Source organism: Bufo bufo, chromosome 4 (genome assembly GCF_905171765.1).
Source record: "Bufo bufo chromosome 4, aBufBuf1.1, whole genome shotgun sequence".
NCBI lineage: Eukaryota > Metazoa > Chordata > Amphibia > Anura > Bufonidae > Bufo > Bufo bufo.
The window spans coordinates 280045736-280071733 of NC_053392.1; the positions used below are offsets into that span (position 1 = coordinate 280045736).

The following is a 25998-nucleotide window of genomic DNA, read 5'->3' on the forward strand; positions in this document are numbered from 1 at the left end:
CCTAAATCCAATTGTAGATTAAAACAACAGCACTCTTTTTAGATGCAGATTAGTAGTTTTATTTGTAAGGCAATTTTCACAACAAAGTGACGTTTCGGTCAAAACATAACCTTTTTCAAACACTAGTTGCCGGAAAGACAGAAGAAAATCTATGGGAATGGCAGGCTAAAGAATGGTGTGTCCACACCTCAGTGGAAGAGGTATGGACAAACCATTCTTTAGCCTGCCATTCCCATAAATTTTCTTCTGTCCCTCCTCATACTGCCGCCACCTCCAGACCCTGTCATTGTGCCATTCGGTGGTCTCCTCGTGCTGCTTCCACCTCACCACTATGTCATAGTTCCACTCTGTGGACTTCTCATGTTGTTCCCACCCTCCCCACTTTATGACTAGTCCACTATTTTAGATTTAGGCCTGGCTGACATCATCATTTATTTGACCTTTCTTCTGATCTGTCAGAAGGAAGGAAAAATGAGACGCACAACGTATCCTGTCTGTGTAGCAGCTGTAATGCCTGTATGGTCCCATCAGAATTGGCTTATGATTTGGTAGCCAAAAGCAGGTGTGGGTAGAAAACACAGAAGACATGTAAATATTCCATTCACGTGTCATCTCTGATTTACATCCACTCCTATATTTTTTTGGGCATTAGCAATACTGATGGATTTTTTAGCAAATGCTGACCGAGTGAAGGCGTATGCTCCACAGACAGGATCCATTTTTTGTGGGTTATTGTTCTGACGGATCATAGAAAGGGCAAATTAATCAGTGACGTCAACACAAACTTACTGCTGACACCCTCTCCACTCTGTCCGGGGAGGCTCTACTTGTAAACGCATTTAATAGAACAGGTTTTGATAACATTTATGTAGAATCAGCTGACGACGGTGTAATAGGAGTGCACTTCTATTTGACACTAAGGCTGAGTTTATACTTGAGTTATTTAGACAGTTTTGGCCCCATGACTGCACTAATAAGTGAATTGTGGAGTGTTTCTTAGTGTGATGCCTGTCATCTGCATGTCATACGAACTCACAATATTATTTCACTACCAAAGCGTGTTACTATGCGTGTTACTAAAAGGCACAGTGTTCTACACCACTATAAAGGCTCTCAGCAGCCAGGAAATACTGTTTTTTAACGTAATTCGCCGCAAATATATTCGGATCAAACCAGCGAATCGAATTTTTGAAAAATCTCTAGCAATGATGATATTTTTTTAAATGCTCATTTATGGAACCTACATGAACTGTTTCTTATTGTATGTTTTAAAGGGAACCTGACAACATGAATATGCACTGTAATCTGCAGGCAGCATAATATAGAGCAGGAGAAGCTGAGAAGATCAATATACAGTTTAGTGGGAAAAGATTCAGTAAAATTTGTAATTTGATGAAATTCCTGTTCATTCTAAACTTTGAAGTCAAGGGGGCTTTACTATCTGTGACTGACAGCTTTTTCTATACACTGTTCATTATGTTATGAAAAAGCCAGAATGTAGCGACAATTCGGGACAATTCCAGTCCCCTCTTCAAGCTATGTTATGATGCACAAGGGAGCAGGCCAGAGTTCCAACCTATTCACTATGTTGTAGTGTACATGGGAGTAGGAGCTCCAAAAATTGCCTGGTCATTAGCGATGAGTGGCAGGGGCAATATTCGAATTTGAAATATTTCGCGAATATTTGGTAAAATATTCGTCATATATTCGCGAATTCGAGATTATTTTCTTGATCGCGAAAAAAACACCAATGTAATATTCGCGTAATGTGCGCAAAATACAGGCATGGGTCACTATAGCAAAATTTTTCAAGCTTCTAGAAGTTTCCTGAGACTGGAGAAAATGGTTGGCACGGCAGAACATTACAATAGCTTTACATGCAGATAGAGTGCTCCAATATATTCGCTATTGCGAAATCGGCACCAATGATGCAAATATTTTGGCGCAATACGTGCAACTTCACATTTTAACAGGTCTGACTACTTATTAGTGATTGGTGCACTGAGTATTGTTGTGAACTTGTGACATCACAGTACTATGTACAGTACAGACCAAAAGTTTGGACACACCTTCTCATTCAAAGAGTTTTCTTTATTTTCATGACTATGAAAATTGTAGATTCACATGAAGGCATCAAAACTCTGAATTAACACATGTGGAATTATATACATAACAAACAAGTGTGAAACAACTGAAAATATGTCATATTCTAGGTTCTTCAAAGTAGCCACCTTTTGCTTTGATTACTGCTTTGCACACTCTTGGCATTCTCTTAATCAGCTTCAAGAGAAAGTGCCCTGAAATGGTTTCCACTTCACAGGTGTGCCCTGTCAGGTTTAATAAGTGGGATTTCTTGCCTTATAAATGGGGTTGGGACCATCAGTTGCGTTGAGGAGAAGTCAGGTGGATACACAGCTGATAGTCCTACTGAATAGACTGTTAGAATTGGTATTATGGCAAGAAAAAAGCAGTTAAGTAAAGAAAAACGAGTGGCCATCATTACTTTAAGAAATGAAGGTCAGTCAGTCAGCCGAAAAATTGGGAAAACTTTGAAAGTAAGGGCTATTTGACCATGAAGGAGCGTGATGGGGTGCTGCGCCAGATGACCTGGCCTCCACAGTCACTGGACCTGAACCCAATCGAGATGGTTTGGGGTGAGCTGGACCACATAGTGAAGGCAAATGGGCCAACAAGTGCTAAGCATCTCTGGGAACTCCTTCAAGACTGTTGGAAGACCATTTCAGGGGACTACCTCTTGAAGCTCATCAAGAGAATGCCAGGAGTGTGCAAAGCAGTAATCAAAGCAAAAGGTGGCTACTTTGAAGAACCTAGATTATGACATATTTTCAGTTGTTTCACACTTGTTTGTTATGTATATAATTACACATGTGTTAATTCATAGTTTTGATGCCTTCATAGTCATGAAAATAAAGAAAACTCTTTAAATGAGAAGGTGTGTCCAAACTTTTGGTCTGTACTGTATGTATGTATGCACAGTATGTAGCATACATACATTCATACATACAGCACTATGTATGTAGCATGTATGTATGGACAGCAGAACCTGCTACACTATATCACTATCCAACCTACACTGACTATCTCCCACTAACTATCTGTATTATATATATAAGATAACTAACTAACTATCTAATGTAATGACACAGGAAAGCAGAGAGCACAACAATAACACTGCTGTCTCTCTCAGATCTGCAAAATACTGCATACAAGGGCTGCTGGAGAGGTTCTTATATAGTAAGGGGTAGGCAACTTTCCTATTGGTTGCTAGGGATGTTGCTAAGCTCTGACAAAGACATTGCAACCTTCTCATTGGCCCACAAGCAAGAAGGGAGGTTACTGATGAAAAAAAAATCTAGAATATTCGAAATTACGAATATATATATATGTTCTAAATATTCGCAAATTCTCGAAGTGCTGATATTCGCGATTAACATTTGCTATTCGAATATTCGTGCCCAACACTACTGGTCATCCTACACTCACCTAAACAATTATTAGGAACACCATACTAATACGGTGTTGGACCCCCTTTTGCCTTCAGAACTGCCTTAAATCTACGTGGCATTGATTCAACAAGGTGCTGATAGCATTCTTTAGAAATGTTAGCCCATATTGATAGGATAGCATCTTGCAGTTGATGGACATTCGAGGGATGCACATCCAGGGCACGAAGCTCCCGTTCCACCACATGCCAAAGATGCTCTATTGGGTTGAGATCTGGTGACTGTGGGGGCCATTTTAGTACAGTGAACTCATTGTCATGTTCAAGAAACCAATTTGAAATGATTCGAGCTTTGTGACATGGTGCATTATCCTGCTGGAAGTAGCCATCAGAGGATGGATACATGTTCTCATTCTGTTTAAGCCAAATTCGGACTCTACCATTTGAATGTCTCAACAGAAATCGAGACTCATCAGACCAGGCAACATTTTTCCTGTCTTCAACAGTCCAATTTTGGTGAGCTCGTGCAAATTGAAGCCTCTTTTTCCTATTTGTAGTGGAGATGAGTGGTACCCGGTGGGTACTTCTGCTGTTGTAGCCCATCCGCCTCAAGGTTGTGCGTGTTGTGGCTTCACAAATGCTTTGCTGCATACCTCGGTTGTAACGAGTGGTTATTTCAGTCAACGTTGCTCTTCTATCAGCTTGAATCAGTCGGCCCATTCTCCTCTGACCTCTAGCATCCACAAGGCATTTTTGCCCACAGGACTGCCGCATACTGGATGTTTTTCCCTTTTTACACCATTCTTTGTAAACCCTAGAAATGGTTGTGCGTGAAAATCCCAGTAACTGAGCAGATTGTGAAATACTCAGACCGGCCCGTCTGGCACCAACAACCATGCCACGCTCAAAATTGCTTAAATCACCTTTATTTCCCATTCTGACATTCAGTTTGGAGTTCAGGAGATTGTCTTGACCAGGACCACCCCCCTAAATGCATTGAAGCAACTGCCATGTGATTGGTTGACTAGATAATTGCATTAATGAGAAATAGAACAGGTGTTCCTAATAATTCTTTAGGTGAGTGTATATGGCCCCAAGCATTGTTAGATTTTGTACTTTTATAACACGATGCATGACTTGGCTAAATGAATAAGCTAACTTATTCTAATTGCAAGTTTGGAGTGCTTTTTGTTTACACAGTCAGAGAGGGAAGGTTGTCAATCATTGATAGGACCTCTAATTGACTTCAAAGCTCAGAATGAACATGAACATAAATTAACTACATACAAGGTATACTGAATATTTTCCCACCAAAATATATATTTCCATCTGCTCCTGCTCTATAACCTGCTGCCTGGAGCTCAGATACCATGTTCAACATGAAAGGTTCCCTTTAAGGTGCCCATACACCTTCAATAGCTTTCAGCTGAATGCTTCTTGAGTCAACTGAAATTGCTCATCAAGTGCACAGTTGGTTGGCTTGCACACTCATGTGTTTGCAATGAAGAAAAAGATGAGGTACAGTATGTAAAAATAAAATTTGCATGACTCCTTCTTTCCTCTGACATTATCTGTTGGGGAGGGCTAGTCTGTCCCAGTGAAATTAGTGGCTTTGGCTGAATTTTTTCTTATGTGTACAGGTACCTTTAGATGTTCCTCATTCCATAATTTGTTTTGCTTACTCAAATGTCTCCAGATACATAACTTAAAGGTCCTGAGCTCCAACGCAAAATCTGTGATAGAGTCACTAATATATCACATGCAACGTATGTTACTTGTCACTCCATATGAGGAATAGAAGCCAGTTGGTTCCCCTTTTTCCTCCATCTGCAACTTTTGCAAACCTTAAGGAGAATATGTCACCAGTAAATTCACTATTACACCAGGCCCAGTGCCTCATAGGGCTAGCTCAGCTGAATGTAATAATACCTGTCACTTAGCAATCAACTTTTTCATTCTGGAGAAAAAATACTTTTAATCCATATGCAAAGGTACAGTTAAATGACCTAAGGGTGGGTCCAAGCTACTTTGTGACCCATGCTCCTCCTGCTACCTCTGTCATTCCCTCAATCTCCTTCTTGATTAGCAGGACCAGGCAAGACTATGCAGGAACTGACCCTGTCACTCAAGAAGGAGATGCCTTGCAGCTCAAGTAGGTGAAACAAGGGTGCATAGTGTGGCTTGGACCTGCCCTGTGTGCACTTAGCTGCTCGTTTGCATGTTGATGTAAAGTTATTTTTCTCTAAATTTAAGCAAGAGATCACGAATAGAGTTGAGCGAACCCGAACTGCAAAGTTCGGGTTCGTACCGAACTTTGCAAGTTCGGGTACCCGGACCCGAACTCAGACTTTTTCACTGAAGTTCGGGTTCGGGTTCAGTGTTCGGGTGAATTTATTATTTTCCATGGTGAGCGTGGTGACGTCACCGCAGGTCCTGAAGAAAAGAAGATACCGGCTGCGTGATGAAGTGGATGAGGTGAGTTTATTTTTTATTTTTAACCCCTCGATAGACATTTTATTTAGCATTCTGTTTTAAGAATGCTATTATTTTCCATTATAACCATGTTATAACGGAAAATAATAAAGTGAAGTTCGGGTCCCCATCGACTTAAATAGGGTCCGGGTTCGGGGTGAAGTTCGGGTGAAGTTCGGGTCCTGAACCCGAACTTTGACCTGAAGTTTGGCTGAACCCAGCGAACCAGAACTTCTACAGGTTCGCTCAACCCTAATCACGAAGTGAAAGGCATCATTGCATTCAACTGAGTTAGAGCTACATGACATCATGCCTGGTTTTAGCAGTGAGTTTTCTGGTGACAGACTTTAAAAGTATGGCCCTGAATGTCTTCCCTATAATAATCCCAATATTCATATCTCCCTGTGGAATCTTTATCTTCTAAAAATGTTAATTATGTAATGCATTATCTCTTTGTATTTGTTCTTCTCTTCACTTGCTGTAATGCAACTACTTTCAACTGAATTATTGAAAACAGTTTTATGTGAAATATGATCATTTGGAAAATGCAAAAAATGCACCAAAATGATACGCAACTGCACAATGTATAATTTTGTGTAAGATGTCCTTGTGGTGCATGTGGTCCGCCTCGGCATTCTCCATTGTACGCATTTTTTGCTGGGGATTGCCGTTATCTGTGGACCGGATGCGGAGGAATTGCTCCCCCGGTTATAGACACGCTACAGTGTTTGGGTTTGGAGCATGTCCACCCGTTTAGGCCGCTTCTTTCAGTGAGTTTTTTTTTATTATACACTCCTCAATAGTGTTGAGCACGAATATTCGAATAGCCAATTTTTATTGCGAATATCGCCACTTCGAGAATTTGCGAATATTTAGAATATAGTGCTATATATTCGTTATATCGAATATTCTGCATTTTTTTTCCATCTGAACACATGATTCCTCTCTGCTTCTTGCTTGTGGCCCAATGAAAAGAAAGCAATGTCAAGTTCACAACAATACTTAGTTCACCGATCAGTAATCTGTAGTCAGACCTGCTAAAATGGGAAGTTGCACGAAGTGCGAAAAAATATTCTAATCACTGCCGATTAGCGCAATCGCGAATATATTGGAGCACTTGACTCTATCTGCATATAAAGCTATTATAATGTTCTGCCATGCCAATCATTTTCTCCAGTCTCAGGAACCTTATACCAGCTTGAAAAATGTAGCCAAAGTGACCCACGCCTGTATTTCGCGTTATGAATTTGCATTACGTGATTTTTACATTGCCGATTTTTCGCATTCAATAAAATAATTTCGAATTCACAAAATTCGCAAATATATGACAAATATTCTACAAAATATTCGTGAAATATCGAATATAGCCCCTGCCGCTCATTACTACTCCTCAACATTGAAACTGCAACATCAAGAAGGACAAGCCTTAGGGTTCATGCACACATGTACGTGCCATGTGCATTCTGCATTTTGCAGAACAGAATGACTGACCCCTAATAGAATGGTCTATCTTTGTCCGTAATACGGACAAAAATAGGACATGTTCTATTATTTTTGTGAAACAGAGATGTGTACATACGGACACTGAATGCACACTGAGTCATTTCTGTTTTTGCGGCCCCATTCCATTTTAACAGTTCCACATACGGGCTGCAAAAAACAGGATAGACACAGACAAATAATATGTTCGTGTGCATGAGCCCTTAAGGTTATGCAAGTCGAGGAAGTAGCAGGTGTCGCTAAGATCTGCAGATCATCAAATTGTCAAGCACCTAGATCCAATCTTTGGCACTTGAAAGAGGTATAAATGTCAGATTAAAAGCAATGTTTTTACCCACATGAAACCTCAAAAATTGGATCAAGTCATTAGGGATAAGTGTACAATGCGTCCTGTTCATGGACGTGCCAGTTATAACCACTTGTCTCAAACTGAGAGAGACAGAATCCTTGAAGTAAGAGACCTTGGTGATCACTCTGGTAGATCACTACGCACCTAGCTGGAGATGTAGGCACTCTGCATTGGCAGATAGTTTGATTAGAAGGATGGCGCATAGTGGTCCATTCTGTACTGCAAGTGAAATCGGATGTCACATACCAAGCCTAAAGTAGCAAACAGTGTCTACACAATTACAAACCATCAGAAGGCATTTGCCATTTAAAATATGAGCCATATGTTCAGCTACAGACGTTCCATTGACCTAATGCCACCAGTCTTAGAGGCTATCATGATGCACATCAAGATAGCAATGGAGGCTGGAATGGAGGTCTATCCTCTTCAGCGATGAATTTTGCTTTTGTCTTGAATGCAGTGATAGCCAGCGATTGGTCTGGAGACCACATGGGCCATGAAGAGGCCTTCACAAGGGAACATTGCACTAGTCCTACTCCTGGGATTATAGTGTGGAGTAGCATAATGTACAGTAGCTAGACCCCTTTTGTCTTCATTGGAGGGACACTAACAGCTTAGCATCACATTAATTTGTGGAATTAGTAGTACTGCCATTTCTCCAAAGTGTTTCAACAGAAGAATGCAAGGTCATATGTTGCTATTGATACTGTGAGCAGCCTGCATGCCTAAGCGTGCTACCATGGCCTACAGCATCTCCGACTTGGCTCCCATAAATACATCTAGGACCTTATTGGTCGGTAACTGCAAAGGGAGCTGCCAGCAGCGGCTCTCGATGATGGCTCTCAGTGTATTCAGAGTGGCAGAACAATTATCAGACAACCATTAATAACCTCACTGATAGCATGTCAAGGAGTGTAAGTCTGTGTGATTCTAAGCATGGTGCATATTTATAATTTGCATATCATTAACATTTTTGGTGATTCTGTGATTTCCATAATTTCATGACTTTTCCTTCTTGGTGTTGGAATTCTGTTGTTGAGGAGTCTATATATAAGGATAATGGTGTATATATAATGATAATGCTACTTGTATATAAACCATCGAAAATAACATTTTAGTATTCTGCCAGATTTAGAACATCAAACCAAAATGACCATAAACAAAAGCATATGTATCATGTGTGGAACCATGCCAGCTAACTAAACCCAAAAAATAGAACCACACATGCAATATAGAAAGTTATTTCACATAATTATTGCACAAAAAATATACAATGTAAAATTATCAGGTAAGAGCTATAGAGCAAGAATCACCCCTCCCCCCACATAAATATGATGGATCTATTATACATATACAGATGATATATGCACATCAATGAGTAACACATAGTAAAGTGCTTATATTATAAAATATAATGCAATCATCCATAGCCGGTACAACAAAAGAGGATCCAATACTCCTCTCACATAGCCAGAACACACCCAGGTTCCTCTATAAATATGGTCCAAACTCTGTGGCTCCAACTCAGGGAAATCCCGGTAAGTGTAACTAACAGCAGCTAGAGTGATATGGACAACCACTGACCAACACAAATAGACAATATACTAACCCTGATATCCGTGGGGAGGGAGGAAGGGGACGACTTCCTGACGTATGTTTCGCCTTAGCTTTATCCAAGGGATAGAGATTTAGAACAGTCTTCTCTGCAGTTCATCTGACAGGTTGTTGAAAGTCAAGATTACAACCATTTGTTCAAAAGTATGGAGATGAATTCATGTTTTTGATGGAAGTGTTTCACATGTTTCAGTTTTTTTTATTAATCTTGAAATTACTATTTAGAAAATCTACATAGATTAAACAAGAAGCCCTTTTGGTGGTCTATTACATATGTCTCTATTTCTTGTGGTGGATGAGTTTAAACACAGCCTTCCACGTTATACATTTTGAATACATAATACTGATTTAACATTGCTTAAGACTGACATATGATTCACATGATGTAGGCAAAGGCAATATTCATTGCATAAAAAAACTATGGCCCACTTTTACTAATATTATCTAATAGTTAGTGTAACCTTAGACAGATAGTCTTAAACTGGACCAGAGTTACCACAGTGCAAAGTTTACTCCCAAAAAATCGGCACTTTTTTGTGCATGGTGCCACATTTAAGCCTTGCTCCCTTTTCCCACCAAGGCAAGTCCACGTTGTAAAAAAAGGTAGAAAAGTGTCACAACCATTGCAATTTTAGATTCTTCTATAAAATATTGTCTACTGCTAGAACTCACCTTTCATATTTGTTTCCTACAGAGAAAATGAGCGATTTCCTCTCTCAACTAAAAACACCAGCTGCTTTACTTGCTGCTCAAGGAAAACCAGGTCCACCTGGGAATGATGGACTTCCAGGGCCACCTGGAGATCCTGGGCCTCCTGGCCCTCAAGGTAAACATGACAATGCTATAGTTTATCTAAAAATGTTTCCATGATCTAAGGATAAACAAAGGAAATGTTTTGAAGGAGCATTTGGTGGATATTTCCTATATTTCTGCTTTAAACATAATAAATACCAAGTACAACAGTTCTGCATTCTTATATTGGTGTAATACCATTGTAATGGAACTCATACATTGCAATATGTTGAAACGTGTAACAGAATGATTTAGCCAATGTAGAACAGACATATAAATGCTCTGATTCCATACATTTCTGTTCAATCACATACACATTCACTTGAGAACTTGTCCATTTCTATGGGGCTATCAGTTTTCCTGGAAGGGATTTATCAGAGTAAGGGTTCTGTAGGATGGTTATATTAATATTTGTGTTCACAACTAAAGCTGTGTATAATACACTGCCTGTCCCAAAAAAAAGACGCCACCTGGATTTAACTAAGCAAATAGGTATGAGCCTCCTATTGGATAATTACTGCATGGGCGATTTTCTTTCAGCAGCCAACAAGTTATTTAAACCCAACTGGTGCAATGAGTTGCTCTCATTTCTTAAACATCCATGTTGAAAGACACATCTTGTGGTTGTGGAAAAGATGTTAGTCTTTTGAGAAGTGTCAAATCATTGGTATGCATCAAGCAGAGAAAACATCTAAGGAGATTGCAGAAACTACTAAAATTGAGTTAAGAACTGTCCAACGCATTATTAAAAACTGTAAGGATAGTGGGGACCCATCGTATTCGAGGAAGAAATGTGGCAGGAAAAAAATCCTGAATTATCGTGATCGGCGATCACTTAAACGTTTGGTGAAATCAAATCAAAGAAAAACAACAGTAGAACTCAGGGCTATGTTCAATAGTGAAAGTAAGAGCATTTCCACACGCACAAGAACTCAAGGGATTGGGACTGAACAGCTGTGTAGCCTTAAAAATCCACTAATCAATGAGGAAAAAAAAAACACTTCAATTTGCTAGGTAGCATAAAGAGTGGACTCTGGAGCAATGGAAGGTCGTGTGGGCAGATGAAGTGATGCACCCATCATGGCTTGTGCCTACTGTACAAGCTCGTGGGGGCTGTGCTATGATCTGGGGTTGCTGCAGTTGGTCAGGTCTAGGTTCAGCAACAGTATGTGCTCCAAGTAGGAGGTCAGTTGACTACCTGAACATACTGAATGACTAGGTTATTCCATCAATGGATTTTTTCTTCCCTGATGGCACGGGCATATTCCAAGATGACAATGCCAGGATTCGTCTGACTCAAATTGTGAAAGAGTAGTTCAGGAAGCATGAGGCATCATTTTCACACATGGATTGGCCACCACAGAGTCCAGACCTTAACCTCATTGAGAATCTTTGGGATGTGCTGGAGAAGACTTTGCACAGCAGTCAGACTCTACCATCATCAATGCAAGATCTTGGTGAAAAATTTATGCAACACTGGATGGAAATAAATCTTGTGAGATTGCAGAAGCTTATCGAAACAATGCCACAGCGAATGCGTGCCATAATCAAAGCTAATGGTGGTCAAACAAAATATTAGAGTGTGTGACCTTTTTTTTTTGGTGGCGACTTTTTTTTGGGACAGGCAGTGTATTAGAGTCTATTAAATTTGTGTTATTTGGGAAACCAATGAATGATTTTGAAGAAGAACCTTAATCACTTGAAATATCCTTACAATTAATGTACCATTAAGCACACAACTTAAATCAGCCCTAAAAAAAACTTTTCATCAAACTTTACATGTATAATTTCCATTTCAAAAGAAAATAGCACTAACAATAGATCTAACAACAGATTCTTATTAATTTTAAAAAATAGACATTTTGACCTTGACTTTTATTTCTAGCTACATTGTATTTGTTCATTAACACACTAAATAATAATATTTCAATATGCATATGCTGTAGAGTATGCTAAGTCATATGCTTTTAAATAATTAACAAAGTAAGAATATGATATGCAGACACTTAATTGACATTAACTCAAAGCTATTCTGCCTGCAAAAAAAAAGCTTATACAAAATTAATGAGAAAATCTAGGACACTGAAATAAATGTTGAACAAAAAATGTAGAAAGTATTAGACTTTATTTAAGACTAGCATAGTGTGTTTCATTCGTTTTTCAATTATTTTTATGTTACAGTTTATATTTTAATTGTCCTGTCTTGCATCCAACTAAATGGACGACAGTATAATTATCTACTGTAGATGTCTGCACTGCATATGTAACTTTGTGGTGAATATCGTGTGTTCACCATAACCTTTATACTTTCTCCAGCTTGGGCTGTCTTCACAAGCAGAGTCTTGGAAAAGTGCTCAGGCATTGGGATGGCTCATGGTATGACATTTGTTCCAGCTTCATGGTTAAAGATTTCTTATTCTGTGATCCTAATAGCTGAGACTTCATCCAAGACCTAGACATAGCTTCCATTGCAGTTTCCAACACTAATCCTTTTAAGGCAGGAGAGCTGTGTATATGATTTAGTATTTTTTCCAAAATTATATGATTTAAAATATTTTTAACAATTATTGAATATACCATCAACTAGTTTAAAGAAATAGTGGAGCAGCTGCCCTTAGAAACAAGATTGCTGTTTTCATTTTCCAAATATATCCTATATTGATAATTCAGCTCTGATTATTTGCTATGGGCTACACCTTCACTTTTTCCTTGCACTATATTGGTGAATATTCTCCAATATTATGTTTCAAAACCGACTGCATTGAATTGTCCATTTCATTGGTGTCAGAGTGGTCGATATACATTAAACGGGTTTTCCAGGCTCCTGATAATGATGACCTATCCTCAGGATAATTCATTAGTGTCCGATTAGTGAGAATCCGACACTCCATACACTCACTGATCAGCTGTTCCTTGCAGCCTCCAGCACAAGATCTAACACTATGAATGAAACAGGAAGCACAACTCCATTCAAAGTGTAGTAGTTGTGCTGGGTTACTGCAGTTTAGCTCCTAATGAATTAAATTGGACATGAGCTGCAGTAACCCGGCACATCGACTACATTTTGTACAGAGCTGCACTTTCTGTTCCATTTAATGTGCTAGTTCCATCACTAGAGGCTGAAGGGGACAGCTGATCAGTCGGTGTGTGGCATGTCAGAACCCTCGCTGATTGTATATTATTGACCTATCCTGATTCCTAAGTATAGGTCATCAATATCCAGAGCCTAGAGAACCCCTTTAAGCTGGTTTTATTAAAATGAGTATGCCAGTCTTTTGGTAGTTTCTTGATAGGTGGTTCCTATCTATTATTTTTCCGGTAGTTTGGGCTTCTCTGGAATCAGAATAAGACTGAAATGAAGACAAGGCAAAGGTTTCTAGAAGAAGTATGGAGTCTAACTCTGGAAAAAAATATGCAAAAACTCAAATGCTATGTATATGAGAAATCTACTAACTGGAAAATGAAAAACAAATGTGAAGATTGCAGTAGTTATTGGCTATCTGACTGTTTAGCAACAGTGTACAATTATATGTGCAATTGTTTGTTAATTTTTAACACAAAGTTTACTCAATCATGTAACTGTGAATTAAATAATCTACTGCATTATGTGAGCCAGAACTTGTATTGTTTCTAACACTGAATGGTGTATGATTAATGAAGTTGATGTCCAAGTTAAAAATTCTAAGAGTTTTTAAAGGTTATGGACACCTTTGCCCTGAATTTTTATCATTCATTTGCTTGGAAAATACTAAATTAAGCAGCTTGAAATGTTATGGACACCTTTGCCCTGAATTTATATAATTCATTTGCTTGATATATGCAAAATTAAGCAGCTTTCTAATTAGTTTTTTTTAATTAAAAATGCCCATCCATTTTGCTTGTGTAGAGTGTGTGTCAGTCCTTCACCTATAGTCGTGGCCAAAGTTTTGAGAATGACACAAATATTAGTTTTCACAAAGTTTGCTGCTAAACTGCTTTTAGATCTTTGTTTCAGTTGTTTCTGTGATGTAGTGAAATATAATTACACGCACTTCATACGTTTCAAAGGCTTTTATCGACAATTACATGACATTTATGCAAAGAGTCAGTATTTGCAGTGTTGGCCTTTCTTTTTCAGGACCTCTACAATTTGACTGGGCATGCTCTCAATCAACTTCTGGGCCATTTCCTGACTGATAGCAACCCATTCTTTCATAATCACTTCTTGGAGTTTGTCTGAATTAGTGGGTTTTTGTTTGTCCACCCGCCTCTTGAGGATTGACCACAAGTTCTCAATGGGATTAAGATCTGGGGAGTTTCCAGGCCATGGACCCATAATGTCAATGTTTTGGTCCCCGAGCCACTTAGTTATCACTTTTTTCTTATGGCACGGTGCTCCATCGTGCTGGAAAATGCATTGTTCTTCACCAAACTGTTGTTGGATTGTTGGAAGAAGTTGCTGTTGGAGGGTGTTTTGGTACCATTCTTTATTCATGGCTGTGTTTTTGGGCAAAATTGTGAGTGAGCCCACTCCCTTGGATGAGAAGCAACCCCACACATGAATGGTCTCAGGATGCTTTACTGTTGGCATGACACAGGACTGATGGTAGCGCTCACCTTTTCTTCTCCGTACAAGCCTTTTTCCAGATTCCCCAAACAATCAGAAAGAGGCTTCATCGGAGAATATGACTTTGCCCCAGTCCTCAGCAGTCCATTCACCATACTTTCTGCAGAAGATCAATCTGTCCCTGATGTTTTTTTTGGAGAGAAGTGGCTTCTTTGCTGCCCTTCTTGACACCAGGCCATCTTCCAAAAGTCTTCGCCTCACTGTGCGTGCAGATGCGCTCACACCTGCCTGATGCCATTCCTGAGCAAGCTCTGCACTGGTGGCACTCTGATCCCGCAGCTGAATCCTCTTTAGGAGACGATCCTGGCGCTTGCTGGACTTTCTTGGACACCCTGAAGCCTTATTAACAAGAATTGAACCTCTTTCCTTGAAGTTCTTGATGATCCTATAAATTGTTGATTGAGGTACAATCTTAGTAGCCACAATATCCTTGCCTGTGAAGCCATTTTTATGCAACGCAATGATGGCTGCACGCGTTTCTTTGCAGGTCATCATGGTTAACAATGGAAGAACAATGATTTCAAGCATCACCCTCCTTTTAACATGTCAAGTCTGCCATTTTAACCCAATCAGCCTGACATAATGATCTCCAGCCTTGTGCTCGTCAACATTCTCACCTGAGTGAACAAGACGATTACTGAAATAATTTCAGCAGGTCCTTTAATGACAGCAATGAAATGCAGTGGAAAGGTTTTTTGGGGATTAAGTTAATTTTCATGGCAAAGAAGGACTATGCAATTCATCTGATCACTCTTCATAAAATTCTGGAGTATATGCAAATTGCTATTATAAAAACTTAAGCAGCAACTTTTCAAATTTTCAATATTTATGTAATTCTCAAAACTTTTGGCCACGACTGTACATAAGGTGATGCTGAATCTAACATAGATCAGACAGAGCACTGCTCCAGCGTTTGACATCTCTCTCTCTGTTTTCCTCCTCCATTCCCTTGGTGTTAGAGGTAAAAGAGGGAGGGGGAGGGTGTTGTATGCAACAAATAAGAGTGCGTAGAGAAGAAGGCGGAGGAAGGAAGCTCACAAAAGTTGTAGATAAAGAGGAAAGCACACACAAGACATTTGAAGAGAGCAGACAGCAGCATCTTGAAGACATATACAGTATCCAGTATGTACCGTATAACTGTGAGGGATACGTTCTCATGAGAAATGTTTGAAATTAAGAGCAGGGACTGAACAAGGAAAGAAGAATGTGGACTGAAAGTTACTGCAACTTTTTTTCACAAGGTGGTCACCAACCTACAACATCTAAAAAACATATTTTCCATGTAAAAGATGTCCATATCCTTTAAGATCCAAGCCTTAGGTGATAGCATTTTGCATACAACTCTCTTTTTGTTTTTTAGGTATATATAGCCTATTTAAACATTGCAAACATTTTATTCCAGAGTTCATCCTTATTGCATGCATATTGTTGACAAGCCACATAAGTATGTATGCAGTAAAGGTTGAAAACTCAATTGTTAGTATGAGGAGAGACAAAATGTGGATCACTAAAACCAATTCTGTTGGTGGGAGTAGTTTGCAAATATTATTTCATGTTAACCAGGAGTTTTATTCTAATGTGAAGTTATCCTTTAATGTGAATGTAGGTGGGTTTTAACTAGAAGAATTCAAATAATATGGCTGGATCAAGCAAACAATGTATAGTAGTTTCCATACAGAAGTCATTTCAAAAATAGTCTTTAATGAAGAAATGATTATAATTTAGGCATAATAAGGATAGAAAATATTATGTTTACTTCACTTTATTATTTTCATAAGGTGTCGATTTCAAACAAAAAGTACATAAGCAATAAATGACACTATTATAGAATAGTAGTAAAGGATCACGCAGGATCCATATTGTCAATAACAGTCAGTAATAACAAATGGTATCGATACTTACAAAGTATTAAAAAGCAATAATAACATACACAGATACTTTGCCATATTCTTATCATATAGCAGATTGGTGATCTTGTTTCTCACCCTCATAGACCCTACACAAATCAAGGGAGATGCTATACTGGTACCAGTTAAGGATGAACTATCTCCCAGTACAAACCCATGCTAAAAGAAAAGTCTTTATGCGCTGTGTAAACTATCAAGCGGTTAACATCAAGGACTACAATGCTAGATACAGGCAATAGAACTATTATACCCCATGTCACTACCTCCCTTCTATGTTGCTAAGTTCCCCTATTAGCCTTGAGAAATCAGGAGAATGGACAAAATCCATTAAAGAGTTCCATTTACAATAAAAAATACTCTCAGTACCCTGTGAAATCGCCGTAAGTTCTTCCATTCGTAACAAACATCTGATCTCGGACGCCCATGCACAGAGAGAGGGAGCCTCCGTCTTTTTCCATTGGCGCGGAATAACCATACGCGCTGCTATCAGAAAAAACCTTATCGGATTCTTCTTAATACTAGCTATAGAGCCAGGAATAAGCGATAGCAGAGCAATCTTAGGGGAATTGGGAACCGTTTTACCTGTGAATTTGTTGCAAATGAGAAATACCTGGTCCCAGAATTTCTTTATTATTGGACACTCCCACCATATATGCAGCATTGAACCGACCGCTAAGTTGCATCTCCAGCATAAGTTAGAGACACTTGGGAACATCTTACTTAGAGTCAAGGGACAGTAATACCATCTAGATAAAATCTTGAAATTTTTCTCCTTTGCATGCGCAGCTAGAGACAATCCATGAGAGAGTGTACACACCTTCAGAACATCCCCCTTTGATAAGGATAGCTGTAGATCAGATTCCCACCGTCCAAAAAATGGGGCTAAATCAGGATTACTACTATCCATTAGTATCCCATATAACTGTGAGATTAGCTTGTAATGGTCACCAGGTTTCACGTAGATATTATCAAAAGGCGTCATGTCAGGATATGACCTATGATCAAATAAACTGTGTATGAAAGACTTTATCTGAGCATATGCAAGCCATGTGGAGCCATTCTGCCTATCACCAGATACTAGGGACCCATAATCCCGCAAGCGTTGTTGTGTCATAGCGTCACGAATCCTCGGGTATTGGGATTTATGCCAAATTAGGAAATTGGATGTCTTTTCCCCTGCCATGAAATCAGGGTTACTCATAATTGGGGTCATGAGACCTTTTTTATGGGAAATCTGAAACTTTGAGGTCCAATGATCTTAGCAGGCCAGGGAATGTCTCACCAGAAAAGGCCAATTCTCTTGAGCTGGGCGGTTGGTAAGCCATGGCGCCACTGACAAATCTAGTGGGGAGAGCTCCCTCTCCATCTTAATCCAGAGTTTCGTGGAATCTCCACCTGACCAGTTTATGATCCTCATCACTAATGCTGCTGCATGATATACCTTAAGGTCCGGCAGGCCTAACCCTCCCTTATCCCTATGTTTAGTTAACACCTTAGAACAGGATAGAAAATATTATAACAGAAATAGATGAAGTTTGCTGCATGATTGGTTCTATAAAGGGGTTTTCTGCTATTTTGGTACTGATTACCAATCCTCAGGATAGGTCATCAGTATCTGATTGGTGGGGATCTGACAGCCGGGACCTTCGCCGGTCAGCTATTTGAGAAGGCACCTGCCCATCTTCTGTGAGCGTTGTGGCCTTCTCTGTGCTTACCAAGCACAACGCCATACATTGTATAGAGAGCGGCTGTGCTTGGCTTCCCCCTCAGCCCCATTGAAATGAATGGGGCTGAGATGTAATACCAAGCACAGCCGCTATACAATGTACGGCACTGTGCTTGGTAAGCACGGAAAAGGCAGCAGTGCTCACAGGAGGTCATTAGTTTTAAGGTCCTGGAAATCCCCTTTAACTCTTTCTGTATTGTTCACTATGCCACTACTGCTTGGGTTATAAACGTTATAGTAACATTATAGCCAAAGTTTGAGACATCTATTAGAATAGAGACGAGTAATGAAAATTTTCTATTTTCGGGAGGTGTCCTTCTCCTAATCAAATATTATTAAAAAATTATGGCTGATAGTGACCTAATGCACAAACTTGCATATGTTTGTGTACTAGAATTACTGTATTGGCACAGTGCACACTTGTATATGTATATATTTGAATTTGTATATTTAAGTTACCTAATACCTATACCTAAGATAGAGGTCTACTTTACCTAATACCTATCTCTATTCACACATAGATGGAACATTGTGATTTCATATGCTAAAGCCTAATATTACCCAGATGTGCCTTTGTCTCAACCATATAGAAAAGGGTAGTCATTTTAAATAACACAAATTTTGCTGTCAACTGCTTATCTGCTTACTTCAAGTGCACACTATAGTGAATGAATCTCATACTAGCCTTTACCAGTCTCATAAAAGTCACTTTTACAATTTCTTCATATAATTTTCCATTCATTAATCATTCAGGATCATGATACTTATGACATTTTGACTAATGTTTACCTTTACAGTATGTTAAGATTCAATTTAATAGTTATAGTGTAAAAATCCTGGTTTGCAATATAGCGTGAAATATGGCAATTAGACACACTGGAGGAGATTTATCAGAGTGCTGTGTTTTATCTTTTGCTCTACCGGGCGATACGTCTAACTTATTACGAGGCACGTGCCTTGTCATATATTATGCGCGTTGTCCAGCAGGCCATGCTCCAGAATAATGTCTACAGTAGATGTCTGTCTTCAAACAGGCACAAATGAAGATGAATGTGGCGGATCAACTGCCACTGCCCACTCACCATCCTCACCATGCTGCTTTTTAGGGCAAATGGCAGGATGGTAGTGTTGGGCGAGCATGCTAGGCCGAACACAAATTTTACTAGAGTATCACGATGCTCGGCACATTGCGATGTTCGGCCGAATACAGCGTGTGCTCGAGCGCGATGCTCGAGTCTCCTCCCCATGCGTTTGTTGGCTGCTACGCAGTCAATAAACGTGCAGGTACGTACTGCCCTCACTGTAATGCTGTAGCCAGCACCCGATGACACGTGTTCGGCTCAGTCTTAGGGAGAGCTGGAGAGCAGAAGGGAGAGATAGTGTAGGAGGTGAAATAGGAATATTTGAGCTTTTACACTTGTTATATACCCAAAAGTCCTTTTAAGGACTATTGTGTGTGGCAGCAATATATATTTTTAGGGTACTTTCACCCTAGCGTCGCTGGATTCCGGCAGGCAGTTCCGTCGCCGGTAATCGGTATGCAAACGGAAACCATTTGTAGACAGATGCTGATCCGTCTCACAAATGTATTGCAATACCGGATCAGTCTCTCCGGTTGTCATCCGGAAAAACGGATCCGGTATTTATCTTTTTCACATTTTTAAAGGCCTGCGCATGCGCAGACCGCAAAACTGGATCAGTTTTTCCGGGAACACTTAGGGCCGGATCCGGCATTAATGCATTTCAATGTAAAATAATGCCAGATCCGGCATTCCGGCAAGTGTTCCAGAATTTTGGACGGAGAAAATACTGCAGCATGCTGCTGTATTTTCTCCATCCAAAAACCATACAGTGACTGAACTGAAGACATCTTGATGCATACTGAACGATTGCTCTCCATTCAGAATGCATTAGGATAAAACTGATAATTTTTTTCCCGGTAGGACCGAACTCAATACCGGAAAAGAAAAACGCTAGTGTAAAAATACCCTTTGTGCAACCTGCACTAAATTGCTAAAACTTGTTAGAGACCCAAAAGTCCTTTTAAGGACTATACACTGCGTGCAGAATTATTAGGCAAATGAGTATTTTGACCACATCATCCTCTTTATGCATGTTGTCTTACTCCAAGCTGTATAGGCTCGAAAGCCTACTACCAATTAAGCATATTAGGTGATGTGCATCTCTGTAATGAGAAGGGGTGTGGTCTAATGACATCAACACCCTATATCAGGTGTGCATAATTATTAGGCAAAATGGGTCAAAAGAAGGACTTGACAGGCTCAGAAAAGTCAAAAATAGTGAGATATCTTGCAGAGGGATGCAGCACTCTTAAAATTGCAAAGCTTCTGAAGCGTGATCATCGAACAATCAAGCGTTTCATTCAAAATAGTCAACAGGGTCGCAAGAAGCGTGTGGAAAAACCAAGGCGCAAAATAACTGCCCATGAACTGAGAAAAGTCAAGCGTGCAGCTGCCAAGATGCCACTTGCCACCAGTTTGGCCATATTTCAGAGCTGCAACATCACTGGAGTGCCCAAAAGCACAAGGTGTGCAATACTCAGAGACATGGCCAAGGTAAGAAAGGCTGAAAGACGACCACCACTGAACAAGACACACAAGCTGAAACGTCAAGACTGGGCCAAGAAATATCTCAAGACTGATTTTTCTAAGGTTTTATGGACTGATGAAATGAGAGTGAGTCTTGATGGGCCAGATGGATGGGCCCGTGGCTGGATTGGTAAAGGGCAGAGAGCTCCAGTCCGACTCAGACGCCAGCAAGGTGGAGGTGGAGTACTGGTTTGGGCTGGTATCATCAAAGATGAGCTTGTGGGGCCTTTTCGGGTTAAGGATGGAGTCAAGCTCAACTCCCAGTCCTACTGCCAGTTTCTGGAAGACACCTTCTTCAAGCAGTGGTACAGGAAGAAGTCTGCATCCTTCAAGAAAAACATGATTTTCATGCAGGACAATGCTCCATCACACGCGTCCAAGTACTCCACAGCGTGGCTGGCAAGAAAGGGTATAAAAGAAGAAAATCTAATGACATGGCCTCCTTGTTCACCTGATCTGAACCCCATTGAGAACCTGTGGTCCATCATCAAATGTGAGATTTACAAGGAGGGAAAACAGTACACCTCTCTGAACAGTGTCTGGGAGGCTGTGGTTGCTGCTGCACGCAATGTTGATGGTGAACAGATCAAAACACCGCCCTAGGCGCGGTAAAACTGTGCCTGCTGGCAGAGCACAAGAAACACACTCATCCACGATACCTAGCTTCATGTTCCAGTTTGCAGGGCGGCACAGTACTCTCGAAGTCAGACCAGTGCGAACAGGTGGTTGGTTGGATTGCAGCAGATAATGCTTCCAGTCCGTTAAGCACCACCCTGTCTTTCAAAAAGTCCAGTCTTAGTAGCCAAGAGTCTGGTCAACAGAATCCTCACCCTGATACTCCTTCCACCCACCAAGGAGAGACTAGACAAACAGGTGATCCCACACTCGGATATTCTGAGGAGCTTTTTTCATCGCCATTCCTTAATTTGGGCCTCTCGCCAAACCCGCTTGAAGAGGGACATGAGAAGATCTTGTGCCCTGATTCCCAAACTCTGGAGCATCCACAGTCAAAAGAAGATGACAGTGGGGAATGTCAATTAGTGCTTCACAAGGTGGATGATGAGACACAGTTGCCAATAATTCAACGGCAATTAGTGTCTCAATAGGTTGATGATGAGGATGAGACACAGTTGTCAATAAGTAAGGTTGTTGTTAGGTCAACAAGTCAGGAGGATGACCAGAGTGACGAAGTGGAAGAGGAGGTGGTGGACGATGAAATCACTGACCCAACCTGGGAAGGTGGCAAGCCGAGCGAGGACAGCATATACAGAGGGGGAGGGATTTGCAGCACCGCAACAGGCTGGAAAAGGCAGTGGGGTGGAAAAAGGGAGAAGGCGGGCCACACCAAACAGGCCCGCAACTGTTCCCCAGAGCACCCCCTTGCGGCAATCTCCCAAGGGTTTGGTGTTCCGCAGTCTGGCGTTTTTTTTTTATGAAAGTGCGGACGATAAAAGAATTGTCATTTGCAACCTGTGCCATACCAAAATGAACAGGGGCATGAACACTAGCAACCTCACCACCACCAACATGATCCGCCACATGGCATCAAAGCACCCTAATTGGTGGGCCGAACGCCTGGGTCCACAACCAGTGTCTGCGGGTCACACCACTGTCTCCTCTTCCCCTCTGTTACATGCTGGCCAATCCCCTGTCCAAGACGCAGGCCCGGATGCCTCCCAACATGCACCACTACTGTGTCCCAGCACAGCGTACAGATGTCTATACCCCAGACCTTTGAACAAAAGCGCAAAAACCCAGCCACCCACCCACAGACCATTGCACTAAATGCGCACCTTTCCAAAAAACTGGCCCTGGAAATGTTGACATTTAGGTTTGTGGACACTGAGGCTTTCCGCATCCTGATGGTGGCAGCTGTCCCGCGGTATTCTGTCCCCAGCCGTCAATATGACCAATGCAGTTATTGGGAAGGTCCACTTAACCACTGACACATGGACAAGTGCTTTTAGCCAGGGACACTACATTTCCCTGACGGCACACTAGGTGAACGTTGTGGAGGCTGGGAGCAAGTCGTACCCTCGGATGGCTCAGGTGCTACCGACGCCAAGGATTGCGGGCCCTACGTCGATCAGGGTTTCTGCCAGCACCTACGTTAGAGCTTAAACCCCCTCTTCTCCTCCTCCGCCTCCTCTTCCACTTCCACCTCTGAATTCTCATCTTGCAGCACCAGTCAGCCATTAGTCAGTAGCTGGAAGCAGTGTAGCACTGCAGAGGGGAAGCGGCAACAGGTTGTGCTTAAACTGATCTGCTTAGGTGACAAACTGCACACCACCGCAGAGCTGTGGCAGGGGATAAGGGACCAGGCTAAGCTGTGGCTCTCGCCACTAAACCTACAACCAGGCATGGTTGTCTCTGATAATAGCCGTAACTTGGTAGCGGATTTGGAGCTCAGCAAGCTTACACATATACCATGCCTAGCCCACGTGTTCAACCTAGTGGTCCAGTGGTTTCTCAAAACCTACCCAAATTTTCCTGAGCTACTGGTGAAGGTACGCCGCATGTGTGCCCATTTATGGAAGTCATCGTCAGCTTCCGCCGGTCTGGCAACGCTGCAGCAGCGCTTGCAATTGCCAGCTCATCGACTGTTGTGCAACGTGAGCACGCACTAGAACTCCACGTTCCACATGTTGGCCACGCTTTGTGAGCAGCAGAGGGCAGTAGTGGAATACCAGCTGCAACATGGTCGTCGCCTTTCCAGTCAGCTTCCGCTCTTCACAAGCGACGAGTGGGCATTAATGTCTGACCTCTGTGAGGGATTTTTCGCAACTTTGAGTAATCAACACAGATGGTGAGCGGCGATAACGCTATTATCAGCGTAACCACCCCACTTCTCTGTCTACTCAAACGCTTGTTGCTCACAATGAAGGCGGACGCTTTGCATGTGGAAGAGGTGGAAATGGGGGAAGACAGTACACAGGGTGATAGCCAGACCACCCTAATTTCGACTTCTCAGCGCGAATTGGATGATGATGAGGAGCAGGAGGCGGCTGCATACGCTACAGAGGGTAGTACCCATGGAAGTTTTATTCCATCTGTTCAGCGTGGATGGGTAGAAGAGGAGAAAGAGGATGAGGAGATTGAGAGTCATTCTCCTGATGAGGACAGTGAAGTCTTGTCTGTTGGGACTCTGGCACACATGGCTGACTTTATTTTATTCTGCCTTTCCCGTTACCCTCGCGTTGTACGCATTTTGGCCAACACTGATTACTGGTTGTTCACCCTTCTCGAACCCCGCTACAAAGAGAACTTCTCATCTCTCATTCCTGTGGTGGAGAGGACGAGCAAAATGGTGCAATACCAGAAGGTACTTGTGGAAAAATTGCTCCAAATATTTCCAGCTGACAACGCTGGCTGCAGAGTACGTAGGTCCTTGGCCAACCAAGCAGGGGAGACGAGGGGGACGTTCAGCAGTTCCAACAGAGGTAGGGCAACACTCTCCAAGGCCTGGGACAGTTTTATGACACCCCGCCAGCACCCTCAACCTGATGCGCGGCCTAGTCACATGGAGGGAAAAATTTTGTAAGATGGTGAAGGAGTATGTAGCAGACCGCGTCAGCATTCTCAGTGATCCCTGTGTGCCTTACAACTATTGGGTGTCCAAGCTGGACATGTGGCACATACTGGCGCTCTATGCCTTGGAGGTGCTGGCCTGCCCTGCCGCCAGCGTTTTGTCAGAGCAGGTAATTAGTGCTGCTGGGGGCATAATAACTGATAAGCACATCTGCCTGTCAACTAAAAATGCTGACCGGTTGACTCCGATAAAAATGAACAAGGCCTGGCTTGCACCTGACTTCTCTACTCCACCAGAGGAAAACAGCTGAACATAAAGGCACTCTAAATGTGGCTTTTATGGTGTATTGAATACACTGTATTCCCATGCACCCCTTCCACCACTTAAAAGGGCATATGGTTCAATCTCCCTTTTCTCCTCCTCCTCCATCATATCAACATGCTTATTAGGTTGCCCTTGCTCCTAATGTTTTAGAGGGTCAGCTCAGCAGCGGGCCCTCAACCATAATGTTTTAGAGGGTCAGCTCAGCAGCAGACCCTCACCCATAAATTTTTAGATGGACAGCTCAGCAGCAGGCCCTCGCCCACAATATTTTTTAGATGGTCAGCTCGGCAGCAGACCCTCACCCATAAAATATTTTAGATGGTCAGCTTGGCAGCAGGCCCTCGCCGACAATTTTTTTTAGATGGTCATCTTGACTGCAGGCCCTCTCCCATAATGTTTTAGATGGTAAGCTCGGCAGCAGGCCCTTGACCAACAACATTTTTTAGATGGTCAGCTCTGCAGCAGACCCTCGCCCCAAAAATATTTTAGATTGTCAGCTCGGCAGCAGGCCCTCTCCCACAGATTTTTTTAGATGGTCAGCTCGGCAGCAGGCCCTCACCCCTAATGTTTTAGATGGTCAGCTGAGCAGCAGACCCTCACCTTAAATGTTTTAGATGGTCAGATCAGCTGCAGGCCCTCGCCCCTAATGTTTTAGAGGGTCACCAGCAGGCCCTTGCTCCTAATGTTTTTGAAGGTCACGAGCAGGCCATCAATCATAATTTTTCAAGGGTGTGTATGATGCCCTCTTTTATGTGTAATAATAGTGTATTGGAGTGCCGTTTCCTTTTAATTTTTGGCAGCCCTTTCTCTTAGTGCATAGGCTTTATGAGTGTAGGAGTCCCACTACCTGAAACATTGTACCACAATGTCAATGAGGCTCTCCTTTATGTGATATACAGGTTGTATCGGAGTGCCTCTTCCTTGTAATTTTTGGCAGCACTTTCACTTAGTGGATAGGCTTTATGAGTGTAGGAGTCCCACTACTTGAACAATTGTACCAGAATGTGAATGAGGCCCTCCTTCATGTGATATATATACTGTAGGTTGTATCGGAGTACCTCTTACTTGTAATTTTTGGCAGCACTTGCACTTTATATACAATTAAAT

The 25998-nt window shown here is 41.6% G+C and overlaps 1 protein-coding gene across 1 annotated transcript in view; it reads left to right on the plus strand.

Annotated features, from left to right (window-relative positions):
• Window positions 1–25998, plus strand: part of LOC120998109 (collagen alpha-1(XIX) chain-like) — a 378018-nt gene that overhangs the window by 336468 nt on the left and 15552 nt on the right. The window contains exon 25 of the mRNA XM_040428629.1: window positions 10093–10224. Within this exon, the coding sequence (XP_040284563.1) occupies window positions 10093–10224 (132 nt within the window). The remainder of the gene's footprint in view (window positions 1–10092; window positions 10225–25998) is intronic.